Source organism: Lepisma saccharinum, chromosome 16 (assembly GCF_977018435.1).
Source record: "Lepisma saccharinum chromosome 16, izLepSacc3.1, whole genome shotgun sequence".
NCBI lineage: Eukaryota > Metazoa > Arthropoda > Insecta > Zygentoma > Lepismatidae > Lepisma > Lepisma saccharinum.
This window is the reverse complement of record NC_139244.1, coordinates 19,031,832-19,052,235: the sequence shown is the minus strand read 5'-3', so window position 1 is coordinate 19,052,235 and position 20,404 is coordinate 19,031,832. Positions and strand designations below refer to the sequence as shown.

The 20,404-nt window shown below is 37.3% G+C and overlaps 1 protein-coding gene across 1 annotated transcript in view; it reads right to left on the bottom strand.

The window, feature by feature from the left end:
- Positions 1-20,404, bottom strand: part of amon (prohormone processing protease amontillado) — a 322,809-nt gene that overhangs the window by 79,167 nt on the left and 223,238 nt on the right. Inside the window, exon 6 of the mRNA XM_083137814.1 lies at positions 13,710-13,786. Within this exon, the coding sequence (XP_082993940.1) occupies positions 13,710-13,786 (77 nt within the window). The remainder of the gene's footprint in view (positions 1-13,709; positions 13,787-20,404) is intronic.

The window sequence follows — 20,404 nt, the reverse complement described above, 5'->3', positions numbered from 1 at the left end:
CGGCTAGGACTTGGTGTTTGTGTTTGTCCGAAATTAGTAAAAACGAGATTACAGTAAAAATTGACATGTGTGAAAGTTTGAGAAATGTGTAAATGACGGAGGATACTACCGAATAGGGGTATTCCTTTAAATAAAAGTGGTTGCGTCCTCGCCTTGTAATCAAGGGGTCCCGGGTTCGATACCCGGAGCTGGTACATAGTGGTTCGGATCCCACTTTATACTGTAGGTCCAGTCCCGAGCCGAAAATAAAATGCTGTGTAATAAAAAACGACAGCAGTCCCCGGCTGACGAGAAGTCGCCGGGAGGAGTCTTGATCGAGAGAGCGAATTGTGTTGCTACTGACCGTGTTAAGTTGGTTCATCTAAAAGGTTTGGAAGAACTCACCGAGGACACCTTCGATGGACCGACACAGTGCCACATCGTGACTCAGCCGAGGAACCACGAAACAGGTACAGTGGTGACACTTTGGTTTCTCATTATCAGTGTTTAGATATCTTGCTGGCTCGTACGTGATCATCCTCTCTCGCTTGTGCGAATTCTATTAAATATTGGTAAAGGGCAATGAGCTTAATTTATTTCACCCCCCATACATTCATCCTCTCGCAGCTAAGCAGTTTAGCCGACGAACGGCCTAAACGTAACATGGTGGAGGTGCGGGGCTTAAAACACAAAATCAATCCAAAATCTTTAGTTACTTTTTTATATACATGTTATAAAGGGTAGGGAATTTTCATAGAATGAAGTCACACTTTGCTGGTGCATATCCGTGCGACATGATCTCGTGGTTAGAGTAATGTGCTGGAGGCCAAGGATTCTAATAATGCATCCCGGATAAAGCACGTACAGTCTCGGCCATTTCTGGGTTGCAACGTTACAACTTAGTAGTGTTTCTGGCTGTACGTTCCCTTACATTTGATTAATCAGTACTCTACATACACCATAAAGAGAGAGAGAACAAAAAGTTTTACACAAAGGTACAGGATGAGCAAGTCCTGTTCGAAAGACACGCTACAAACCACTTACAACCAGTGATGTGCCGTACACTATAAGTTTACGTCTACATGCTTTGTCTACACGTAATCTACGCGTAGATTACATTGGGTTGTAGTTTACATAGACTACGTAGACAATCTAAAGTACATTAAAATTAATTTTCAAGGCTTTCATGAAAGAAAAGTGACAATTTCAACTATATTGGTTCCTAACGAACTGAAAAGTATCCTATTTACAACAAAATGTCTCTTCTTTTCTATCATCAACTATGGAAGAAGATAAATAGTATGCAAAAAAAAACAAGAGACGGCAGTCGTGAGGTAAAATCGTATTTTTTTCCATAAACAGTAGAATATTTCCTATGTTAGGTTCTTTCCCTAGGTGATAAATTGTTCGAATTTGGAAGGGAGCGTATGAAAAGTTCTCCTCACACATCAGCAACTGATACGCAGTATAATTTTGTTCTAGTTCCACGGTGTCCTTTGCTAAGTTATCGCCTTTTGCCATGTTGTTTACATAGATTACGACATCTACGTGTATAAAATAGTCTACGTGTAGAATGTAGACTATCGTTGTTTACGCACATCACTGTTTACAACTCACTAAGAGACGCTCCGGGCTTCCACTTATGAAAGCAGACTTACAGAACGGCGTGCATAAAGCAGCTGTAGTGTAAATAATATTCTTTTTGCCCTATTTGTTTTATTCTTGTTATATATGTATATGTGTGTGTGTATGTGTCCATCTTATTATTTTGTTTATTTCTCTTCCGGTTGATATCCTGATGTAAAATGTTTTTTTTTCTGTATACAGGACTTTTCAAATAAATAAATAAAGAGGAGTGGGAAAAAGAGCAATGTGGGGGAAGTAACAATATAAGGAAACATGTAACACCTATTTTTTTAAAAAAAAAACTTCAATAAATCTTCCTTGTTATGTGGCTTTAAGTAAATCATCATAGTTTCCACAATTTTTAAATATAAAACACTGTAATGAGTAGACCTCGTATTTCAGGTTTTTAACCTATTGTTTCCTTCCTTTGCAGGTAAATAAGAAATAACAAGTTACGTCAGCGTTTCATTAAAAAACCGTACCAACTGATGAAGTATTACAGTGCCTAAAATAACCTATTTTGCTTGACAGAACCTATTTTAGGTTTTTGAGCTTAAATCAAACATCTTTCTTCGGTCTTTATATATTTTGTAAGTATATTGAGGATTTTTACATCACACAGAGCTATTTGCTTGGTGAGGTACCGAACAAATTCAATCACTGATGTGTTTGAAACGTGCTTCCTGTCGATGTCCATGATGCTGTCTTCACAGCTCTAAACAAAGCAAAATGTCTGGTGCCACTGTTACCTGTACGGCTCAGAGTCCGTGTGGTTTTGCTCACTTTTGCGTCAGTTTGTTGTTTTGTGACATTCACGCCTTGCAAACTAACATTTCAGCATTCGCGTTTGCACCACTGTCTATGTTTTGTTGAAAGATAATTTTCAGCATATACGTAAGATGTTCCTCACAGACAAAAGTGGGAGTTTGACTGTGGATAACATGAAAAATAGATTGTTATGTATACAGGGTGACTGACCACTCTGGGACTGTGATAAAATTCGACTATAATTCCCGGTTTTCAAGGGGAACTTGCAATTTGGTTAGAAAATTAATAATTTGGTTGTTATATATACCTATTAAAATTTCTTACTGTTCTTTTGAGCTTTTCTAACGATTGTACGTAATCAGTATTTTTCAGGAATTTTGAACCATTTTAAGTTTTTTGGAACCTAAATCAGGATTTTTCGAGCCTAATTTAAGATTTTTAGAACCTACTTTAGGATTTTTAGAGCCTATTTTAGAAACTTAAAAGCATACTTTTCAGAACCTAAGAATCCGAAGTCTAGTAAATCGACTGCTTTGATGATTCTAAATCTTCTCCACAATCAGCTTCCAATCCTCTCTTATCATCTCTACTCTATAATCTTCATCTCGTCAAATCCTCAATATTATTCATCTCAGTTTCATCTTTTTATCCTTCTTTCATATACTCTTTCTCTTAATAATCGTGATTATTATGATCATGAAAAGGAAATGTATAACAATCCTCAAAATAGCCTTGAAATATAAGACGTGACGTTCAAATGTATAACTTGTCATCACTTTCCGAACCTTGGTTACGACTTTATGCTTCTAACTAAATTATGCCCCGAGTCCTATAAATTTACATTATGTCCTATGCTCCATATAAAAGAAAAAGTTTGTGTGTGGATATCCAAACTAGAAACCCAGGAGCAATTATCAAGGGCTAAAAGAGTTCGAAAGGAATAAAGGAACACGGTTTCATATTTGCAGAAAAAGAACCACAAAATCTGCTGAAAAGGCAAAAAAAAGTTTGAAGAAGAGCAAAAGGATGCAGAGAGAAGGGATAAAAAGAGATTGAAGGACGCGACAAGCATTTGGAATGGACAGAATGAGATGAGGTTTTCAGAAAAAAAAAATGCGCATGTGTATCGTGAAAGACCGTTGATGAGAGATAACCACTGGCTTCCACGGGGCGACACTTGGTAAGACCGCATTCATTAGTCTGGAGGCAAACAAAGAGGAAACCAGGAACGAAAATAAAATCTGACTATTCCCAAGAAAAATTCTATCCATGAAAACCCTCTAACGAAGCGGGTTTGCTTTCGTATTGGTATCCCCCTTTTCTCGTTCTCTCCGATTGAAGTCTTTCTACTTCCTTTCCTTTTATTTCTTCGTTTGAACAGCCTTTAGCTGAAGGAAAAACGAAAAAGTGAATTTCTGTAACTAGCATCAGGTGAATGAATACTTACACACACACACACACACACACACACATTCTCACAGAGTGTCCATAAGTTCTGGTCTCATTTTAAACTGTCTTAGCAAATGACACAACAAAGTTTAAATTTTGTTATTTGCGTTTGATGTACTACATTAATTTCCTTCTTAATTTTCAAGTAGTTCCGCGTACAAGTAGTTAGCACAGCATGCTACAATGCAAGGGGCCCCTGGTTCGAATCCGACCCGTGTATTGGTTTTTTGTGAGTGTCCCGTCATCTATTTCATCATATTATTCATCCTCATCCCGGTGGAAAAATGGCAGAAAACCGATGCAAAAAAATCTAATTTAATCAATCAAGAACTTCCTCAATCATTGTTGGGTTAATTTTTGCATACTGCATTCGCTACAATGGATTAATTTCTTTAAGAAAAATCATGTTCTTCCATTATTGTTGGGTTAATTTTTGCTTACTGTATTCGGTACAATGGATTAATTTCTTTAAGAAAAAATCAAATTCTTCCATTGTTGTTGGGTTAATTTTTGCTTACTGCATTCGCTACAATGGATTAAATTCTTTAAGAAAAAATCAATTCTTCCATTGTTGTTGGGTTAATTTTTGCTTACTGCATTCGCTACAATGGATTAAATTCTTTAGGAAAAATCAATTTCTTCCATTGTTGTTGGGTTAATTTTTGCTTATTATATTCGCTACAATGTAATAATTTTATCTTTTAATTTTCAAAGGGTACTTCAATTGTTGTTATTAAATTTTTGATTCTTGCATTCGGTACACTACATTAATTTCATTTTTTTTCATTATAAAGGAATTCAGTCATTGGTGTTGTATTATGCATAATATAACCTAAAAATCTTAGAAGTAGAATATTACATACCCGTTTTGATCATTTAAACGAGACTTGCCTTGTTATATGTATATTGTATAGTTAGGGACATTGAATTTTCGCGATGCGCGAAATCGCGAAATGTGAGAAAAAGATGCAATTTTGAACATTCTGCACGTAACTACACCCCCGATGATGAAATATGCATGAGTTGTATTCGCGAAGTAATGCAAAATGTGTGCTTTTCCACGAAATGAACGCTTTTTCGAAAAATAATCGTGAAATATCATCAAATTAAGTAGAAAACGTAAAAACCGGCAATCGAGGTTGTGCGCACAAACTTGTGATTTGTAACGAAACGTTTGCCTAAAGTTTCCTACCACTTGCAGCTGAAGAACGTTTCATCTTCACATCAGGAAGACGGTGCAAATTGGGATTTCCCATGCACATAATCTCAGTTCGAAAACTTCGCCCCCTTCAAGCTGCATTCCTTTCTTCCCCCAAATGTCTACTCAACTTCCAGTTTCATTGAACTTGAAAGCTGTAGCAGCGATAAGATTAGTCTGTTCCCGCACATCAAGGGAAACAATGGTGTTATTTGTGTTCAGTCATGAATGAATTTTGTTTATCATCATGTGATTTTCAACATGTGTTTGTGTATGTGCAGTAGTGATTATTTTATTTGTTGGACAGCAAGGATATCCTTTAAATACATACAATGAATAAATCACTTGAAATATATGAAATTTAGAAATGAAGTGATTTTGTGTTGATGTTTTCTTTTTGGTTGGACAGCTAAGTACTTGTGTATGTGTACAGTATATAAAAATGAAGTAGTTTATCAATTTATAGCTCTTTTGTATGTTGTTTTCTCTCATAATGAAAAAGTGTGTGCCAATTTTTTTTTTCACCGCTGGTATATACCGCTGATCTAACATATTATTTACCGCTCTTCTAAGTTTTTATTTTCCATAAATTTGTGTCCCTATTTATGGTATTTAGAAAAAAAATTAGTTCTGAATCCTGTGCTAAAATATTAAAATAGTTGAAAATGTTTTGTGTTTGGTTGATAATAGATTTGAGATTAGTTAAAGTAACAGGCAGCTATATTCAGATCTTTCTTATTCGATTGCAAGAATCTATAAATGCACGTCATAATGTGAAAAGCAGTGGCGGAGATTGGGTTCCAAAACTGGGGGACGGGGTGGGGACTTTCTCTTCGTAGGCAAGGTTAGCATTGTGCGGTGGCAACTGCCCCCTCGCCCCTCCCCCCTATCGCAGCCACTGGTGACAAGTACCAACAAAGCTCTTCCACATGTAAACATCTTGGATCCACGTGACGTATCTGCATAATATATTAAGTACACCAGTAATTCCCCTTAAGCTAAGCTAAGTCTACCAGACGAGTTGCCTCTACCAAAGACACCCGTTCGTCGCCTCGGACAACGTGAGCGTTCTTGGGAAAGAGACAAAGGAACCTTCCGAAAAAAAAGGCGGGAAAGTGTGTCTGTTAGATTATCCCTTCTCCCTGAAGAATAGCTCTTTACTTCCGAAGTCTCTACGAATTGTAGATTACGTGTCTTTGTCGGGGAAGATTTACGAGCTGGAAATCTGGTACTTAGAAGCCCGAAAGAGCTGCTTTACGTCCAACAAAAGAAGAAATTTATGCGCTTCCCGCTGCCTCCCAGGGATCCGTTGCCACATGGGAAAAACAACCGCAGCTCCAGATGTTCCATGGGGAGATTGGAAAGGTCACGTGGTCTCCGACGCCCTTTTTTCTTAATGCATGAACACACAAGAAAGAGGAAAAATTAAGGAACGCAGCCGAGACGACATAATTAGCATTATGCAATTGCTGCTGAACGATATGGATCAAGGACGAACTAAAGGCCTGCAGGCTCTCTTTTGCATATTACTTTCTTTTTTCGTTTTGAATTCCACTTCCATGCACTTTCTACAAATTAGTTTTTGAAAAAGGTCCTTCTGCCAGTTTCACTGAAAGGAACTCGTGAAGCACTTCACTAATTTCAATTAAAGTTATGGCTTAAAGCATAGGGGTATCTAAAATCACTGTCTTTATTACAGTGGTGGCCTCCCGGCCTTCCCCCCAAAAAAATTCAAATGTAGTTACAATGAGTTGCAAACTTAAATGGGATATATGTAACATGTTTTCGTGAAATCAGAGAGAGAGAGAGAGAGAGAGAGAGCGTAAGAAGTGGTAGAAAATGATAGAAAGGAACATAAATAAGAGTCCAGACACACATAAACAAATACATATAGAAGGAGAGAGAGATGAATTTCAAGTCCATTTTATGAACAAACAAGCTAGCCGGGACTGGACTTTTAATTTAGAGTGGGGATCCGAACCAGTGCAACCACCGAGTATCGAACCCGGAACCCCTTAATTACAAGTGTTATTTGTGACTGTCCCTTCATCAATTTCATCATATCATCACTAGAGGCACATATTTTTGGTAAATAAAAAAGCAAAATTTCGGTACAAAAACAGAGTCGATTTCGGGTTCAAAAGCGGTAAATAAAATAAAATTTCGGTGTTATAGCGGTGAATAATCACACCAAAAGTGCTATATAAGATGACATTTTGGTTTTAAAATTGTGAATATAATCCTAAATTTGATTTTAAAACTGCACTTATTACACAAAATAAACGTATCCCTTCTAATAGTACATTTATGTAGTTACCAGAGTATTAAGTTTATTCCTGTGTAAAGGGGTCCATTTTTGCTTCTCAAATATTTACAGCAGAATTAATCAATATTCCTTAAATTGCATAACTCACAGGATATTTCAGACTTCAGAAAGTGTCGCGTCGATATATATACGGTAAACTTCGTGTTTAAGAGTATATTTCGCATTTTGTAGTTCATTTCGCATCATTTCGTGACAAAACAGGGTAGGAAAATGCACCTCACACCTTTCAGAAACATGAAAAATGTACATTACAGCAAGTTATTTCATATTTCGCGTTTTCGTCAAAAACGAAATTTGCATGCCTCTAATCATCACTCATCCTCATCGTCGCAAGTAGTCAGAAGAGGCAGAAAAGCAAAGTAAAATAAACAAAACCAATCAATCAATTATAATAAATTACAGCGAAAGCTGAGTTTTCTCAGGATTTACCTCTGCATCTTGAAATATCGGAGTAGAGAGTCGAATGCATGATGAACTGCGGTCCATGAATCTACTATTCTGTATTCAGAGCCTATTCTCCCCTTATCAGTCAAAAAATAAATGTGAGTGGCAACCCTTACTTTGCAACGTTAGTACACAATAACAAGGGGAATTTTGAAGGTTTCTAGCAGCAAAGTCTACCACGAGTGTATTGATGTCTTCAAGAGGTTGCGAAAGTAAGCCAGAGCTTTACGTAAATGGAACAGGAATAGACCTTGACATTAGAGGCATCCTGAGAGGTCTAAACAAAGTCCAATGACATTTGCGTCTCTCAATTAAGGAACACACAATTGGTTGGGGGAATTAATCTCCGGCTGCAGATTGACTCACGACTTAATTTTATCAGCCTAAACGGAAATTACACTTCATAACGCCTTAATAGCGGAAAGGGGTCAGGTTGAGTCAATATCTGTCCTTGGGTGATTGTATCAAAGGCTTTATCGAAGTCGAAATTGTCACTAGCCAATCATCTTTGGTGATTTCATTCGATTGGGGTGACGTTTTCGCAAGATACTCAAGTGGTACCCTCTTTTCCAGGAAGTATGCCCTCAGGACTGCACTCTTGCAGGCTAACTAGGCTGTGGCACCTGGACCCCATTGTCAGGATAATCCTCTCTGGTGCCATGAAGTGTCCTTTGATTTGTCTATTTTATGTCGCACTTGTGACAATGAGGGTGGTTGATGATTGGATTGATGAAGGGACATTCACGAAGAACGCCCATGCCCTGGCTGTGATTCGAACCCGGGAACTTTTGCCTTGTCCTCATTCTCTTTCAGTTTTCCCAAGGGTCCCGGGTTCGAATCCCGGTCGGGCTTGGTTGTTTGTGAATGTCCATTCATCAATTTCATCATTTCATCACTCATCCCCATCTTCGCAAATTAGCCAAGAGGCACAAAACGCGAAGTAAAATAAACTAAATCAATCAATCAATCTTTCACTTTTCTTATATTTTTGTATCATATTTTGCGTCACTTTTCTGCAACTTTTGACCAATCGCGGTGATGAGTATGACTGATGATTGGATGAAATTTATGAAGAGTAACTAGCAACGGAACACGCGTACTCGGGCCGGGACTCGAACCCGGATCGCAAGTCGACCACTCAGCCACCAAGACGAGCATCTGCCTCTTCACAGACTCAGCTTGACTGCCGTAGATATGGAAAACGTTATCCTCAGATATGACTCTCCGTTCTAGTTTATTCTTAACAATGAATAACCTAACTTAATCTTTGCATAAGACTTCATCAAAATCTTTCACCCGCACTAAGTGTGACGCAAAACTCACTGGAAATTAAGTTCTGCTGTTCTTAAATATATTTAACGTTTTCATAGCCTAGTGAAGGTTATTTGTTTTTCATGTTCTTAATGATTCTGTTTCTGAGGGTCATTTGAAATTCTATCTTCTTAAAAAATAGATATCGTTCTCTTTTGTGCCTACAATTTCCTCATGCCTAGGCCATTGTGTCTAAAGTTCAAATCACCAACCCTGAGACCTTCTGTAAACAAAACCACGTGCATGCAGAAAGCATTGCAAACTCATAGAAGTAAAATAATCCACACGAAAATCTAGCGTTGAACGTTGAAATGTAGTACAACAGGGCATGTCTTCTTTTTTTAAAATTCTCTGATTGATTGAGTTTGTGTTTTAAGTCCACTTTATGCACAGTAAGGCTACTTGGGACTGGACCTACAGTTTAAAGTGGGATCCGAAGTTTGAAGAGGGTGCTAATTCGTGAGGTCGTGTTGTATCTGGCACCCCCTTGCGACTTCTGCGGGAAGAGTAACGGAATGGAAGTCTTGGGGGTTTTCTGCCTCGATGCTACGCGACAGCCTGGGAGAAGGTGTAGGGTTATTGCCCATCCTTTTTGTATCTAAGAAAAAATATGTTTGGTGCAGTGTACGGGGTTTCACGGCGTAGAGTGGATTGCGGTTAATGTGGCGTAGACGGGTGCTGTTGCAATTTGACGGACAATGGGGTTGCGGTGGTTTGGGAGGGACTGTCAGAGCTTGTGGGTGTGCACTGCGTCGGATAGCGGTTCCGGTTGCATTAGGTCCTGCGGATCTCCGGTCTCAGGATAATCCTGGCTGCCTAGTTTGAATGACTTTTAGGCGTTTCACTTGCGACGGAGTTGAACGATGCCACGTATCAAGTGTGGTGATGTTAAACGAACCACAGAACCGTGATTCATCGATCACAATCATAACTGTGATTAACTGTTATTTCTTCTTTTCCCTCATTAGGGGAGTAAGGGCGTGCCTTTTCCAAGGGCGCTTAGTGATGAATTCAAGGGTGGCCCGTGGGTAAATCCCCCAGGAAAATAAAAAGTCCCTCTAGAAAATTTCGGCAACCCTGGCATTCGGACAATAGCCAAGAAATTTTACAACCAAATTCACTTTCACTTCCTGTTTAACTTTTACTGTTGTTTTACTGTTCACGGTTTCAGCCCACTTTGCAATTAAAAGTCAAAATAGTGAACACATTTAAATTATCGTCCGCTTTGATAAGCTTCAAGCTTGTGTGAAGGCGTCATCTGTTGAGGAGAACGAGGAACCCACGAAAAGTTACATGGATGATGTCATCCACAGATATGCTGTAGAAAGACTACACGCCTTAGTTTTGCTGCAAATTTAAATTATTGCATGCTATTGTTATTTCTTTATCGATTCTCATAATCTCATTCTTAAAATGATTATTAATTAAACTTAAGGAGCGAATGTAGAATATAGAAAATGTCTCTAATTTCGTTAATATTTCGTATACTAACTAAATTTGGCCTTCTAATCACGAATCTGTTGTTAAAATGCCGCGGACACGTCTGGAAATCGTGAAAAAAGCGGATGTAAGTTGATTAATTTTTTTTTAAAAAAAGGAAGCTTTTTCGCATTGTTTTACGAACAAAATTTTAACTATGCTTGCCTAACCTAACCTAACCTTGCCGGAAATGGTTCGTGGGGCTATCTGTCAATGGTTTGTGGGGCTACCCGTTCATAGTTCGTGGGACTATCCGTGAATTTTTACACGGCATTTTAACAACAGATTCGTGATTAGAAGGCCAAATTTAGTTAGTATACCAAATATTAACGTAATTAGAGACATTCTCTATATTTTTCATTCATACCAAACTTAATTACACTTAATTTAATGTAAGTACATATTAAATGTAAGGAACAATTGAGGGGGTCTGTGCAACAGTGGTCTAACCCTCTCCAACAGGCAAAATGAGATAATGCTGCCATCTGTTGGCAATCGAGGTGAACTATCTTCCTACCATGTGGATTAGACCAATTCACCACGTATATCCTGATCAGAAGCCACTTATTTTTGTCCCGGAACAAAATTCCGTGTTGTTTGAGTGCAAAATTGGTCCAACCTCAAACTGCCAATGAGAGGTCAGTGTAATAACATCAAAGATGTCTGACGTTCAGGGTGAAAGTGATGTCTCGAGTAATGAAAAGGAGGAAAATAATGTGTCAAGTATTGTCATTCAGATGCTATAGAGCAAGGTACATATGTGAATATTGTTAAAGGACAAAAGAGTAGGGATAACCACACTCTTGAATTACAAAATGTTCAGCTAATACGAAATATTCCAATCCAAGACCAATAAACCCAAAGAAACTTAAAGATATTCATGACCTTTTGAAATATGTTCCACCCATTCATCATTCATTTTACAATAGTCTGGTATCTCAAAATAGAACTGAGGAAGATGAAAATATAGAACATATGATGGTGGATAATAGTGGACATTTTTGACATTCCTGATTATGTGTAGTACTGTGTAATCATGCATAAAACATACTGGAACAGTATACAAAACTGTTATGCTTTTGCTCCTAATGATACAGTGTATACTCTAAACATTTTATTAATAGAACCACATTGTGTACTATGTAATCACTTTAAATAATATTAAAACTTATAAACAAAATATTAGGATGGAAATATGTTTCTTTGCACTACATTTCTTCAAATATTTATTTTCGTTTTTCTCATGTACAAACACATGTCAGTGTAACAGTGGTCTAACCAAGGAAGGGTGTTGCAGGTTCCTCATAAAAATTACAATATATCTAAAACTACTTAACAACACACTATATATCATTGTAGTTAAGTTAGCACTACCGCTACCAAAAAAATTGGGATTTCCAAATTCCAAGAAAAATCACAATTGTCTAACTTTATCTTGCAGTTTCTCTATTTTTTTAAAATGTGGCTTAGACCACTGTTGCGCTGACCCGTTCAATTTTAAAATATTAGTAATATAATTTGATGCCAATGACATCCCGCGTGAAGTTTGATGTCTCCCTTGGAGGAGAGCGGATGGATTCAACAGTGCGCTCAAATGTCAATCTCCCTTCCACTCAGTACACCATGGACTGCATTTTGCAGACTAAAGAGAGACTGCATTCATGGCCAGTATAATCCGCGTTGGGGCTCATGAAGTGTCGTCCATATATGTTTCTGGTTGTTCCTTCATTCATTCGTCCTCATCCTCGCGATTACCAGAAGTGGCATTTCTCGGAAATTGCAAATAACCGTGGCGGAGTGGTTAGCACAGCGCGCTCTGACAGGGGTCGTGGGTTTGAATCTCGGCCTGAGCATGGGTGTTGGTGAGTGTCCATTCATCAATTTCATCATGTCATCACTCATCCCCATCTTTACAATTAACCAAAAATGGCAGAAAAGCGAAGTAAAATGAACCAAAGCAATAAATAAGTCACACTGGGCATAGGTGCTCATGACTTTCATCAAATCATCACTCATCCTCAGTCGCGATTGGACAAAAGTGGCAGAAAAGTGAAAATAAATAAATTACAAAATCAAATCAAAAGGTGCAAATAAATAGTAATAAGTAGGTCTCGGAAGTTGAGGAAAAATCCTTTTTTTTCCCCTAGTGTCCGAAGACGAGGACCAACATAATATATGTTCATTTTGGGTAATTGTAGGCCAGAAAAAGGTGGGTTTTATTTGTCTTTTTTTGCCTTTTTCGGTGTTTTTTAGCTTATTGGTTCTTTTTTAGCCTTTTTTATGTCTTAACGGCCTCTTTTGCAACTTCACCTTCTTTCGACTACGTTTTTACAGCCCATTCTCAATTCGAATCATCATCAGTTCATCACCTCTTAAACATCCTTTCTGTAGTAAAGAAATAAAGAGATAAAAATAAATAAATATATTTGAACCATCCCTGAAACAAGAGAAAAACATTTTTGCACTGAAAGAAGATTCATTTCATTCATATAGTCTTTTCGCACTGTGTTCCATACCACCAGAATTTTGTATTTTTTAAATCATTAAATATATAATTAAAACTGAAGTTATTAATTAATTTGGATCACATTTATAAGTCCTTTTTTCCGTTTTTAGGTCCTTTTTTGACATTTTTAGGTCTTTTTAGGCAATTTATAGGTCTTCAATATCCGAGCCCTAGTACTATTCGCAGCTAACACAGACGATACTACGATTGTTATTGTATAGTGCCAATGGTGAATGTATATCGTTGAATATTGAAGAAAACGACAGAAAGAACCTTAAAGAATGATCTGCACACCTCAGGCCCATATGTGTATTCTGTGTATAATATAAACCATATTGATAAACTTCTTAGCTTACTTAAATCTTGTTTCTGTACACAATATCCAATAATTCCAGTTCAGTTCCTGGTACAAAATGAACGGAAATAAAGAAATGACAGTTGAATAAGAACTATGATTGTGACTGTCAATGTCGCCGTAACTGTGCGATCTTCCGCAATTATAATTTTCAATAACTCTATTGAGAAACACAACACAGTCTTTCAACAATCGTTTGCGAAAAAGAATCTAGTGTTTTCATTTTTAGAAAACTTAAATTTATGAAAAACTACAGAAAAGCACCTACCTGTTAAACCAATCATCCGTGTAGCGAGGGTACGGGTAAGGGTCGTTACTGCTGAAGTCGTAACTGGCATGTGCATTCTGAAAAAGAAAAATAATCCTAAATGAACTTACTCCTAATTCATTATCCTTACACAGTCGACAACAATTATTTGCAGTTTGGTTTTAGGCAGGTTCTGCTGACCACAACTGGAAATTGGTATCATTCATTTCAAGTTACAGTATTCGAATGACCAAAGTAAAAACTGCATTAGATCGATAAAATTTAGTGTAAAATACGGAAATCATGTTATATTTTCATAGTGTACCATTTAATTCATAGAATAAATGGTTCCACAATTTTCAAAATACAAAAATGATAGTTTTATGTAACAGCCAACACAACATAAAGTTTATGAGTAAAATTTCTTGAACGAGCTATGTTAAAAAGAAAATACAATAACAATGACATTCAATACACTTACTGTACAAAATATTTTTTTGAAAAAATAATAATGGTGGATTGAGTAGCAACGTTCCACACTTATAAAATAATATAAATATAGAATTTGAAAGACACTTTTAGTTTTTTGTTTACAATAGTTACTATTGTAAAATAACAATATGATCGTAATAATAATTATTATTGTTTTTATTATTACTACTAGTCAAGTTATATCAGTAGCCTAACCCCCCCCCCTACAAAAAATTCTGGCGACGCCAAAAATGTCTTCTACTACAACTTGCTTTATGAAATGTACGAGTAGGAACCAACTTTTCAGGGGTAAGAGCTTTTTGCCCTTAAAAAATGTCGCAAGCGGTGATAGAGTGCCTTTTAACCGCCCCCTCCCCAATATCAAATCTCTCTTAACAGTATTTGAAATGTGAATAAAAATACATAAAAGTTACAATATATATTATTAATTGTAAAGAGTGATGAATTCAGGGGGATTGCCGTGGGGGAATCCTTACAAGAAACAGAAAATTCCCCTCGAAAATTTCAATAACCTGGCAAAGCATTCGGAAAATACCTAAGAAATTTGGCAACCATAGCTATACATTGTGGCTTTCCTTAATTCACTTTTATTTAATGTAGAACGTATTATTTCTGGCTTTTTCATAATATAAGCACTGATTCAGTCTTCTTTATAATTAAAAAAGTCGAAATAATGAACGAATTTAAATATCGTCCATTTTGATACAGTAACTGCTAACTAGTAACATGTTACAAAATTCAATTTCACTGAAACCCAAACGATGGACTCGTGTAAAGCGACAGGGTTGAGTAGAATGTGAGCTGCTATTGTGGTAACGAATTTCAACTAAGTCGAAATTTGCCTCGTGTATATTTGTAACAAATTGTTATTTTAAAAAGAAAGTGTCGAAAGGATCAATTGACTAACTACAATTTTACAATAATTTAAGGGCTGTCTATAATCCCGACAATCATCAGAGCTCAACGAAAGACATATCAGCCGTTAAATTAACAAAACAGTTATTTAAAACTAATGTTAAACATCAGTGTAAACAATATTTAACGACAATATATTTTTTTAAATTCCTAATCGATTCGAGGAATGCTTAGAAAACATATGCGCCTATTTACGTACATCTCTTCATATGATAATTGAAGTAATTTAAATAACTACGATAGATTATACGTATTCTTATTCAACTACTAATACAAACCATTATGTATATATGGGGGTATATGTATGTGTAGGAGGAGTATTGTAACAATTAAAGGGATGAGCACTTGAAGAGCGTATCACACTCTCCAACGAAACTTCAGATTCGTACTTAAGTTGGAAACTGGTGTGATCTCGTGTCTCCTGTGAAAACTAGAATGCACATTGACATCTATTCTGATACTGTTGAGAGTCAGATGTTGAGAGAGATTGATGTCTGAGTGTAAGGACATATGGGCTATGTCTTTCTTGTGTTAACCCCTACAACTGCGAAGCTGTCGAACGTCCTGCCTATTTTCCTCCTGTCATAGATCTGATTGATTGATTGATTTGGTTCTTTAAGTCCACTTTATGCACAGTAAGGCTAATCGGGACTGGACCTACAGTTTAAAGTAGAATCCGAACCAGTGTCTCCACCGGGAAACGAACCCGGGACCCCTTGAATTACAAGGCTGTGCGTCTACACGTAAACAACGATAATCTACATTCTACACGTAGACTATTTTTATACACGTAATGACGTAATCTATGTAAACAACATGGCGAAAGGTGATAACTTAGCAAAGGGCGCCGTGGAAGTAAAACAACATTAGACTGCGTATCAGTTGCTGATGTGTGAGGAGAACTTTTCATACTCTTTCTTCCAAATTCGAAAAATTTCTCACCCAGGAAGAAACCTAATATAGGAAATATTCTAGTGTTTTATGGGAAAAAGACCACTCTTACCTCACAACTGCCATCTGTTGTTGTTTCTTGCACACTATTTATCTTCCTACATAGTTGATAGAAATTTTGTTGTAAATAGGATTTTTTTCATTTCGTTAGGAACCAATACAGTTGAAAATGTCACTTTCCTTTCATGAAACACTTGAAAATTAATTTTAATAAAAGTAAAGGTAAAGTGCTCCCCTGTGCTTAGCACCACGCCATGAAGGCGCATAGGGGGTGTGGGGGTAACGCCCCACACTTTCTTGATCCGGTCATGAGTGGGGGTGATGTGATCAGCATCACGCCCCTGACCGCCTTTACCCCCCAGGGTTTCCCCCAGGTACCCATGTTATTCGACGCTGGGTGGGCGCCGGGGCCGCTAGAAAAGTTAGAAAAGTTTCCGGATTTGAACCGGCCGGAAAATGCACTTTAGATTGTCTACGTAGTCTATGTAAACTACAACCAAATGTTCTACGCGTAGATTACGTATGTAGACGTAAACTTATAGTCTACGGCACATCACTGGCTACGACGCTACCATTGCGTCATCGGGGAGGCCTCCTGGCATAGGTGTGTGCAGACTTTGGGTTCCTTAAGGGGAGTTCCAATTCCTATCTGGACAATGTCGTAACTTCAAGTTACTTGTCGAAACTTCAAGTTCCTTTCCCACAGAATATGATAGGTACATGAAGATAAAATTTTAACTTTGTAGTCTGTGAGAGTATTCGTTACATTACACACGTTTTACTATCATTGTGATGATATTTATATTACTTAAATAATGAAAATAAACAACCGAAAATCAATTTGCCGTTATTGAACCACTATTATAATCACTTTATAAGTTGCACAGAGCTCCTCCATTGCATTTATTTTTATTGTGGGTGAGGTGTCTATTGCTACTGCGATCTTCTTGTTATGAAAATAGCAACATGCAAATAAACAACTAAACCTTGTGAGTTGAAAAAGGATGCATTAGGAATCAAGGCTGTGCTCGGAAGATGGATAAGTGTCGACCGATTTATAAAGTGAACAATATATTGTTTCGTGCGTGATTACTGATTATAAGAGAAAACAATATAATTTTGTTTTGGGGGTGATATAAAGAGAGAAAGGTGGGTGGGCATCTCAAATGAAAGAAAATTCCTTATTTCTTTAACAAGGACATAACTAACTCACTCTCTACCCTTTTTAAACCCGAAGGTTTATGGCTGCAGCAAGAAAAGCCTTCCATCTGTCCCTATCCTGGGCAAGATCAATCCAATCTTTTTCCATCCTTACCGATTTCCTTTAGGTCCGTCTCAACGTTATCCCTCTTACTGGTCTCCTACCATCAGGTTTCCCAACAAGAATCCTGTAAACTGCTTTCCTCTCCCATTCGTGCCACATGGCCTGCCCACCTAAGTCTTCTTGATTTAATTATTCTAATAATATCTGGACATGAGATAACACGGATATTAATTTCATTCTTTTTAAGGGTAGTTTTTACATTTTTTTAAATTTTTTGAGGAGGCATGAGGAGCTACCCAGGCCCCCCGTCCCCCCGTGGATACACCTATGGTTTCCGTGCATAAATGGGACAACCGTGAAGAAAGGTTCGCTGTTTTCAACTTTGAGGATGGGGAGATATTCTTGAAAAGTACTAAGCTACAGTTTTGAGATTAAGCTGTTCAGTACACAGCCTTATTTAATGTATTCCATCATCAGTACAGGGGTAAGCAGTTATAATACCCCCGTCTCAACGGTAGAGCACTATGACCTCGAATCGAACCAACGGACCGTTATATCACGGCTTTCCGAACGGCCAGCAGGGCGCGTCGATTTGCAACGGGTCACTTTGATCCAGCATTATGTGCTCAGTTGGGCGAATTCGGAGTTTTTAGTGAATATGTTGTTGAAGTCATGTCGCTCATCAGCGTTATGTTTGTTTTGCCACTTCACCGTGATCAGCGAGAGAGCTGTGATTTCCCAACGCACAGTATGTTCTATAGGATTCCGAGGTTTAGTGGGACTGAAGCCTAGATTATATATGCCCCGTTACTCAATTAGACTAGTGGTGTGTCTAGGAGTATTGATGAGGGTTTTGTGGATTCCCAGTGCGTCGAGAGTCCTGGGGAAAAAGTTGAATGTGTGAAAGGATAGGCTATTATAGAAATGGCAAGGTGAAACTGATACTCGTCTACAAGCTAAAGTTAAGTCCCCCCTATGGCAATGCCAGGGTGCACTCAGTGATGTGCCGTAGACTATAAGTTTACGTCTACATACGTTGTCTACACGTAATCTACGCGTAGACATTGGGTTGTAGTTTACATAGACTACATAGACAATCTAAAGTGCATTAAAATTTTCAAGGGTTTCATGAAAGGAAAATGACATTTTCAACTATATTGGTTCCTAACGAAATCCTATTTATTACAAAATTACTCTTCTCCTCTATCAACTATGGAGGAAGATAAATAGTATGCAAAAAACAACAACAGATGGCAGTCGTGAGGTAAGAGTGGTCTTTTCCCATAAAACACTATAATATTTCCTATATTAGGTTTCTTCCTAGGTGAGAAATTGTTCGAATTTGGAAGAAAGAGTATGAAAAGTTCTCCTCACACAGCAGCAACTTATACGCAGTAAAATTTTATTTTAATTTCACGGCGCCCTTTGCTCAGTTATCACCTTTCGCCATGTTGTTTACATAGATTACGTTATCTACGTGTATAAAATAGTCTACGTGTAGAATGTAGATTATCGTTGTTTACGCGTAGACGCACATCACTGGGTCCACTGGTACACTGCTTAAAGACAGACTGGCAGTGTTATGTCACGGCTGGCGGTTCCTTCAGCTGTCTACTACTTTTCCCTTTTACTTGTAGACAGTGATGAGCGTCTGCTTGTAAACAACGATAATCTACATTCTACACGTAGACTATTTTATACACGTAGATGACGTAATCTATGTAAACAACATGGCGAAAGGTGATAACTTAGCAAAGGGCGCTGTAGAAATAAAACAAAATTACACTACGTATCAGTTGCTAAGTGTGGGAAGAAACTTTCATACTCTTTCTTGTAATTTTGAACAATTTCTCACCTAGAAAAAACCTAACGTAGGAAATGATCTACTGTTTTATGGGAAGAAACTACTTTTGCCTCGTGTACGCCATCTATCGGTTTTCTTGAATATGATTTATCTTCTTCCATAGTTGATGAGAGAAGAGAAGAGATGTTTTGTTGTTCTTGTCAGTTTGTTAGGAACAAATATAGTTAAAATGTCACTTTCCTTTCATTAAATTCTTGAAAATTAATTTAAATGTACTTTAGATTGTCTACGTAGTCTATGTAAACTACAACCAGTGATGTGCCGTAGACTATAAGTTTACGTCTACATGCGTTGTCTACACGTAATCTACGCGTAGATTACATTGGGTTGTAGTTTACATAGACTACGTAGACAATCTAAAGTGCACTAAAATTAATTTTCAAGGGCTTCATGAAAAGAAAGTGACATTTTCAACTATACTGGTTCCTAACGAAATGAAAAAAACAATATTTACAACAAAATTTCTCTTCTCTTCTACGTATTATCAACTATGGAAGAAGATAAATAGTATGCAAAAAACAACAACAGATGGCAGTCGTGAGGCAACAGTGGTCTCTTCCACATAAAACACTATAATATTTCCTATATTAGGTTTCTTCCTAGGTGAGAAATTGTTCGAATTTGGAAGAAAGAGTATGAAAAGTTCTCCTCACACAGCAGCAACTTATACGCAGTAAAATTTTATTTTAATTTCACGGCGCCCTTTGCTCAGTTATCACCTTTCGCCATGTTGTTTACATAGATTACGTAATCTACGTGTATAACATAGTCTACGTGTACAATGTAGACTATCGTTGTTTACGCGTAGACGCACATCACTGACTACAACCCAATGAAATCTACGCGTAGATTACGTGTAGACAACGCATATAGACGTAAACTTACAGTGTACGGCATATCACTGCTTGTAGATCACCCTTTTCTCCTCTCTATTTCTTTCTCGTTATTTCTCACTTCTCCCTCACACCCTCTTCCCTTAATCGTCTCGAATAACTAATCTCCACACTTCTTACTAGAACTTTACTAATTCATGGTGATGAAGAACTTTTAACAGATAAAAATTAACAACAAATAGAGGCTTTTAAACTTCCTACTACTCCCAATTAATAACTTTCTCAACTTTAAATCCCTAACCTATTAACTCATTTATTCCATTTCATACACTTTACACTAGTGAACCTTCCAATTACCAACCTTTTCTCACTAACTTTAAATCTTTAAATTAATAAT